General features: G+C 41.5%; 1 protein-coding gene across 1 annotated transcript in view; it reads right to left on the reverse strand.

The window, feature by feature from the left end:
- The window catches only part of Stx8 (syntaxin 8), a 245969-nt gene that overhangs the window by 84808 nt on the left and 152696 nt on the right, over positions 1-8465 (reverse strand). Inside the window, exon 7 of the mRNA XM_005349830.2 lies at positions 1125-1226. Coding sequence (XP_005349887.1) covers positions 1125-1226 — 102 coding nt within the window. The remainder of the gene's footprint in view (positions 1-1124; positions 1227-8465) is intronic.

Consider the following 8465-nt stretch of genomic DNA (forward strand, 5'->3'; position numbering starts at 1 on the left):
GGCAACAGTATCCATGAGGTGCAGAGGGGGTATGTGAACCACAAAAGGCCATGAGGTCAGGAGGCTTGCACCAAGTTTCCAGAGCTGGGAGCAACACGGTGAGAGAACGGAGTCCTGTGGGACCTGCTGTGCACTGGCACCTGTGGTCCTGCTCGCCCATTGGATCTCACCAGTCGGCTGCATCCCAGCCTGGTAGCTTCATCCGCAGCGTGATTTCCCTCTGCTTCCCGACGCAGCAAAGCGTTCCCTCTGCCTTACCACTCCTAAGAAATTCCTGGCCACCAAGACTTTGCCCTTCACACCTAGAACCTGAAACTATGAAGATAAAACATGCGGGCTCCTTCCCACTGCCACCTCTTATGGTTTGATTCTTGCATAAGTCTAAGGTAGCTAGGCCTCAGTTTCCTTGTGGAAGAAGTGGTCAACCTTGACAAGATTGCATGTTAGCTTAGGGATGTTGCTGTATTTCTCATACAAAAAAATCCAAACATCAGGTCAAGTGAGTGCCCGGGTGAGATAACTGGAAACCTCATGGGAAACCAAATGAGTCCTCTCGAGCTCTACCCTAGACCTTCTCAATGGGAGCCTCTAGTTGGAAGCCTGGAAATCAGAATTCTAAGTCTTCTAGTGGACCCATATCAACACAGTATCCCTATTTTACAAGAGTCCAGAACCAAAGTGACTCAGCAAAGACAGCATTGCTGAACACTGGGTTTTTATCTAGGTCATACTGTGAGACGGAAGCAGTTCTTAGCTGTTCTACAGTGAGTTCATTAATTAAACTTATGGATTAAAGGGGGGAGGGCACAAAGCAAACAAAACTGCCTTGAAAACACAGAAGACTCACCTCCAAACTCTTAGACAATTTCCCAAACCATTCATGTCTATGAAACAGGTAAGATTCCCAACTTAGAGTTTAAAAGAATGAACGTTATACCCTCCAAACCTTAGCAATGTATTTTGTCGGAATAAAACTTAGCATCTTTCAGCAATTTTGATGCTTCATCAGATGGGGCTGCTGCATTAGAAGGGCAAGCACCTCTTCATGGTAAATAGAAACAGCATGGAACACGCAAAGAAGAGCAAGCCCCAGCCAGGTAGCTGGGGCAGCTGCCGTCTCTTACCACAGGAAGTTGACTTTCTGTCCACCAGGGTCACCCGCCTGGCTTCAGTGCGAAGCTTCTCATCTGTGTTCTCCACAAGGTTGGCAAGGTCGTCAATGATCTCTAGAATGGAAAACAAGGGTGCTTGGTTAAATCTCCCCAGTTCACATCTCCCCAGGTCCACAGCTATGGTACTTCTGCCACGCCAAGGCATGAATTCACAAATACTCTTTGAAAACTGCAATTCTGATTCAAAAGGCAAAAACAAAGCCAGAAAAAAAAAAAGTCTCAATAAAGAGTAAACCTGTGAGGGCAAAGTAGCACTTGTCACACAAGCCTGGCCATATGAGTTCAGTCACTGGAACCCGCATAAAGGTGGCTGAGACCAACACTACCAAGGTTTCCCTTGACTTCCACTCACCCCATTGTGTGTGTGTGCATATATATATACATATATATATATATATGCACACACACATATATATACACACTTATATAAAATTTTAAAAATTAACAAAAAAGAGTAAGTCAATTTGTCCTTTTTAAAGCTTCACTTAAGATATTACAGGAAATAGAAGCATCAGCGATCGTGTGCATGTAGGAGGGTACACGACAAATTTCAGCTCAGGCAAGGACAGAAGACTCCAGGGCTGACCTCAGCTGCTCCTGAGCCAACTGGGGACAAAACTGGCTGAGCAAAAAAGAATCAAGGGCTCGAAGCCAGAGAATCTAACACGAGAGATGTTGACTAGGACTGGAACTATAGAAATACTGAACTGAGAATAAGCAAATATATGAATTAGATAGCACACGGGACAGACAGCATTTGACAATACAATCAGTCCCAATTAAAGGGCAACTGGGTGGGGAGGGGAGAAGTGGAAAGGAAAGCATTAACTTCTCATCCTTTACAGCAAGTATAATGCCACAGATGAGAGGAGAAAGTCCACCAACACAATCATGGCCAGATTAATTGAAGCAACGAAGCAAGCTTTTGACTCATGCACATGGCTGTCTCTCCCTAACGGTTCAGGAGATCAGCATTGGACATGGGGAAGAGAAGGGCTTTTAAAGCTCAGGAGTGGGGGTTTCCAATGGGGAGTTTGGCAGACAAATAGGCGGGGTTACAGGAGGAGAACATAGGCATAACAAGTTGATTAGCAAAACCTGAAACAAAGACATGGCTGCAAGGTTTTCATAACAAAGGCAGTCATAACACAGTGGTCATAAAAAGGTAGTCACTGCAAGGTGGGCACACTAAGGTGGTCATCCCATTTTGAAACAAAGGCATGGTTGGTGTTTCTTGGAACAAGCAGTACAGAACCATTTGTAGTTGAGGTTACTACACAGCCCAATCCTTGAGAAACAGATTTAGTCATAAACAGGAACGAACCTAGTTTGTTTTTATTATAAGACGGCCTTGAAGCCCAAAATAGAGGCAGGCTGGCTTATTACAAGTCACAGTAAGCTGTAAGAGTTAAATATATAGAAACATAACTTTTAAAAATCATTAAAACCTCAATGTTTTATGTCACTTTTGTGAGCATTTAGTAATTCTTACCACTTAGTAATTACTGCCTCTTTAAAGAGCCTTTCTATAAAGTTCTTTTTTATGCTAATCTTTAAAAGGTGAAATTAAGCACATTTAAATGTATTTTAAATGACATTTAAAATAGCATATATATAAGAATCTTAATTACATGAAATTATTTCCATCTATCCTTTGGTATTTGCATGCCTTTAGGGATACATGCAATGGTGGCAACTGAATGCTAATGACAATTGCTCCTAGTGGTGGGTATTTGTGACTGTGCTTTTCCTGTTTCCTGTATCATTCACACTAATACTGAGTACCTATTATTTCTGCAGTTGAGACCCTTTCTCCTGCCCCTTATTTATTTATTTGGTTTACTATTTATTTATTTATTTATTTGGTTTACAAGACAGGGTTTCTCTGTAGCTTTGGAGCCTGTCCTGGAACTAGCTCTTGTAGACCAGGCAGAGATTTACCTGCCTCTGCTTCCCAAGTGCTGGGATTAAAGACATGTGCCACCACCACCCTGCTCTGCCTGCCTATTTTTAAGGCTAATTTAGAAATGAATTGTTCAATATAAGACACCATATTTCTTAAAGTATGAAGAAATACAAAGGAGAAGGTCAAAGTTTCCAGAGTTCTGAGCAGTGCAGGTTACCATGGAAGGTCATATTTATGACAAGGCAGGAAAGGGGCAGTCTATGCAACGAAACCAGCAGGAGAGAGGCACAGGAGAGTGGGGAATTCCTTCCTCTGGCTTCTGCACATCATAGGGCCCCCCTCTTTACTCACAGAGCCCATGCAAGCTATTCTGAGTCATTTCCAGAATGAACATGACACACACTTCTATTTATCCCTTCCTCTCTCACCATAGCAGAGTGCCAAGCACACCCTGGGGTGAAAGAAATGTGAGCCATAAAGGTAATGGATGAACGGAGCCTCAGATAAAAGCATTGAATGATTTTTTTTTTTAAAGTAAATGGATTTAAGCCAAGTTTGTCAGTTATCTGTATGTAACACCTGCCTAAGAAAATCATCTACTATTATTTAACAATTCATTCACAGTGCTCGCCTGCATCCAGTGACGGCTCTCTCGGGCTTTCTGCCCATTATCTATGAGCTTCACCTACACAGTGGTTCTCAGCCAGGGAGTGTGACCCCTCTGGGTGCCAAATGATCCTTTCACAGGGGTCAAGTATTAGATATCGTGCGTGTCAGATATTTACATTATGATTCATGACAGTAGCAAAATTACACTTATGAAGTAGCAATGAAATAATTTTATGGTTGGGGTCACCACAACATGAGGAACTGTAATAAAGGGTCGCAGCATTGGGAGGGTTGAGAACTGCTGCTCTAGAGTGTGCTCCTCTCTCATATATGGGTCATCCAAGAGTTTTGTACCTTGACTCTGTATACTGCCGTGATGGTTTTATATACCCTTTCCCTTAGCAATATTTAAACTGAAAGTCTGAAATGAGAGCTGAGCAGGGGAGCCCACACCTGTAGCCCTAGCACTTGAGAGGGTAAGGCAGGAGGAGCGCTGCAAGGTTGAGGTTAGCCTGGGCTAAAGAGCGAGCCCAAACAAACAATCCTGACCTACTTACAAACATGATTTTCTCAGAGTTTCTAAAGCTAAACTCTCCATCTGTCCCCCAACTCAACTTCCTCCCAACAGTCTCTGTCCCCATGTCCAAGTCTGTTTTCTGTTGCTGTGATTAAGACCACGACCAAAGTGACCTGGAGAGGGTTTACTTCACCTTACATTCCACAGTCCATCATCTGGGGATGCCAAGGCAGGGGTTGGCAGCAGAAACCGAAGAGGAATGGCGCTTCCTGGCTTACCTGGCTACCAACCTGTCTTCTACAGTCCAGGCCCTCCTGCCTAAGGATGGCACCACCCATAGTTAGCTGGGCTCTCCTACATCAATTGGCAATTAGGAAAATGCCCACAGACCTGCCCATGGGGCAATCTCATATAGACAATTCCTTAAATGATGTTTCTTCTTCCCAGGTGACTCTGGCGTATGTCAAGTTGACAGCTGAGGCTAACCATGACCCTCTACCATAGCATCATTAATTGCCCAAGCCTGAACTACCAGTCACTTGATTCTCTGCTTTCCCTTTCATCTGACATTTCATTTGCTAGTATCCTTGCTGAATTTACCTCCATAGCATGTTCTAATACTATTACTTATCTTACACTTTGGTACTGATATCTTACAAAACCTTGTAGGCATTTCTAAAACAACATCCTAATTGATCTACCTGCCCCTAGTCCAAAATGCACACAATGCACATACCAAGCTGAAACATATGCTTATTACCTTATCTTTCAATTAATTACAATTTAAATATCCACAGGTGGTAGTTTGAATGTAATTGGCTTCATAAGCTCATAGAGAGTAGCATTATTAGGAGGTGTGGCTTTGTAGGAGTAAGTGTGGCCTTGATGGGGGAAGCATGTCACTGTGGGAATGGGCTTTGAGGTCTTATATATGCCCAAGTCACAACCAGTACATCAGTACATTTCCTGTTGAGTTCTGATCAAGATGTAGTCAGCACTATGTCTGCCTGCGTGCCACCATGCTCCCTGCTATGATAATAATGGACTAAACCTCTGAACTGTAAGTCACCATCTCAATTAAATGTTTTTCTTCATAGGAGTTGCTGTGGTCATGGTGGCTCTTCACAGCAATAGAAAGCCTACCTGAGACACCATATGTAACTAATGACTACTAAACAGAGCTCTTCAGGGACAGATGAATGACAGGAAAGAAGGGAGGGAGGGAGAAAGAAAGGAAAGAAACCAAAATACACATGCTTATTCTACCAATATTAATAGTTCAAGAAAAAATACACACACACACACACACACACACACACACACACACACACACACTGTGATACTAAAGATTCATTATTTATCTAAAAACCAGAAAAAAATGGTGCAGAAGAGCAAAGCGGACACTGTTTCAATCAATCAATCAATCAATCAATCAGAAAGAAGAAAACGTCTCATTGTTTGAGATTAAGGAAGCACCCTTTAAATTATATACAGGATCAGGATTAAGCTACAAGAGAAAGAAGATATACTGAACTGAGTAAGACAACTTATGGAGATAGACAGTTGGTTTTTCTTTGGGTTTTCTTTGAGACAGGGTCTCATTATGTAGAGCTCTGGCTGTTCTAGACCTCCCTACATAGACCAGGCTGGTCTTGAACTCACAGAAAGATCTACCTCCTCTACCTCCTGAGTGCTGGGACTAAAAGTCTGTGTCATTATACCAAGCTGAAATTGAATACTCATTTGCCTTTAACATCCCTATCTTTATTATATTATTTATATTTATTATATTTACTTATGGGAGCACAAAAGTGCCACAGTACACATACTCAGGCCAGAGGACAACCAGCTTGAGTTGGTGTTCTCCTTCCATTTGTGGTTGTGGGGACTGACCTCGGGTTCTCAAGCTTGACAGCTGGTATTTTAACATGCTCAGCCACCACGCTGGCTCTAAAATAAAATTATTATCAATATTATTAATAGTAGTGGTGGTTTTTCAAGACTGGGTTTCTCTACACAGTCCTGGCTGTCCTAGAACTTACTTTGTAGACCAGGCTGGCCTCTAACTCACAGAGATCCACCACCTGCCTCTGCCTCCTGAGTGCTGGGATCAAAGGCGTGAGCCATCACTGCCTGGTGATTCTTATTTTGAAATGTAGCTCCCAATGCATTATCATTTGCAAGTGGAACACTTGGGTGATGATGAAGTCATGAAGGTGTCCTTGTGAATGAATGAAGTCACACTATACATGGGATTCATGCCCTATGAAAGAGAAACTAGAAGCTCCCTTGTCTATTCTACCAACGTCAAGATAAAAAAACATCTGTGTGTGAGTTGGAAAACAGATCTCACCAAGCATGGAATCTGCCTTGACCTTGATTTCCCAGCCCCAAGTCACCCAGTGCTTTGCTCAGCAGGGAGACTCAGCACAATATAAAAGTTGTAAAATGCAAGTAATGCAGTAACAGGGGAGAATCTCATTCCTCTCACTGCACACATATAACCAGCGATCAGACCACAGAAGACAGTCACATGATCATCACAAGATGTGCAGAAACAGAATCTGGCAAACATTCAAAGTCCAATCACCACACCAACCCTCAGCAAAATAGGACTGCAGAGAACATCAGTGAGTGATTTTTAAAGCAGGAGCAAGGCCAGGAGATCTGCTTTTATTACATCTGTTTGCTATTTTACTAGAAGCCCCATACTGTGTAATAAGGAAAGAAAAGAGAAGGCTAAAGGATCTGAAAGGGGGATACAAAGTTATATATTTGCAGATAACATGATTTTGTGCATAGAATCTATTTAGAGCCTGTGAGAATTAATAAGTAAATTTACAACTTAAATTTTTAAAATCACATTTATTTATTTGTATGTGTGTTTGTGTGTGTGCACAAATATGCACACACACACACACACACATGCAGATAGCCGATTTTCAACATAGGCATCGACAACAAAGCCAATCAAAAAAGAAAGTACTCTTTCAACAAATAATACTGGAACATCTGCATATGTGTATGCATAAACAGAAAGACTTTCCTCCCCCATACACACAAAAATACTTGAGACACTTCACAGACCTAACTGTAAAACCTGGAATAGAAAGCTTCTTGACAAAAAAATGCTAACAGTTAACTATAGTTCATCAAATTAACCACCTATCTACTACTCTCTTAAAAGTGGACAATCTGAGTGACATGGGCAGGCACAAGTTTCTTGGGCAAAAATTTAAAAATTATACAGGAAAGAAAGACAAAAAAGAAAGAAGGAAGAAAAGAAATGTCACCAAATTAAAATTATTCCTCATCCAAAAATACTATTTCAAAAATGGAAAAACAAGCCACAGACTGCAAAGTACGGTGTTGCAGGACATGTAACTGACAAACTATTTGTATCTAGAATAAAGATCCGCTGTACTACACAGAAAAATGAGAGAGGAACCTAACATGATCTTAAATAGCCAAATACCTGAACAGATGTTTTGAAAAAGAAAATACACAAAAAGCCAATATGCACGTAAAAAGGAGCCCACATTACTCATTAGAGAAATGCAAATCAAACCACAGTAAGAGATGCTTTCCTACCCACCCACCAGGATGCTAAAATTAAAGGCTGACAATGCTAATTGCTGGGGAGATAGGGCACAAAAGGCCCCATGGAAGAGTTTATCTACTCCAGTCAAGTCACACATCTATGTTCCTACATACAGTGTTTATGCCTAGGTATTTTATCAGGTAGAATATTTTTTCCCTCAAAAAGACCTGCACAAAAATATACATAGCACCTTTATTCATTAGGGCCCCAAACTAAAAATGACCAAAACATCCACCAAACTAAAGTGTCTCTGTAAAATATATACACAGCAATAAAAGGGATGCCCTGCTGAGAAGAGGATGCAGCTCAGTAGGGAACACTTTGCCTCACATTCACAAGGCCCAGATTAGATCTTCAGCACCACACAGACAGTATTATTAGTCAATACAACAACCATTCACATCTCAGAAGTTTTATTGGCTAAAATAAAAATAAACATGTTTTATGATTCCATAGATGTAAACAACACATATGGGTGTCACAGCACATAACTTGGGACAGGAAAACATAAGGAACAGGGCTTCAAGCTTGTCTTCATTGCAAAACTAGTTCACAGCCAGCCTGGACTACTTGAAATCCTGTCCCAAATAGAAAGGAAGGAAGGAAGGAAGGAAGGAAGGAAGGAAGGAAGGAAGGAAGGAAGGAAGGAAGGAAGGAAGG

Source organism: Microtus ochrogaster, chromosome 7 (genome assembly GCF_000317375.1).
Source record: "Microtus ochrogaster isolate Prairie Vole_2 chromosome 7, MicOch1.0, whole genome shotgun sequence".
Lineage (NCBI taxonomy): Eukaryota > Metazoa > Chordata > Mammalia > Rodentia > Cricetidae > Microtus > Microtus ochrogaster.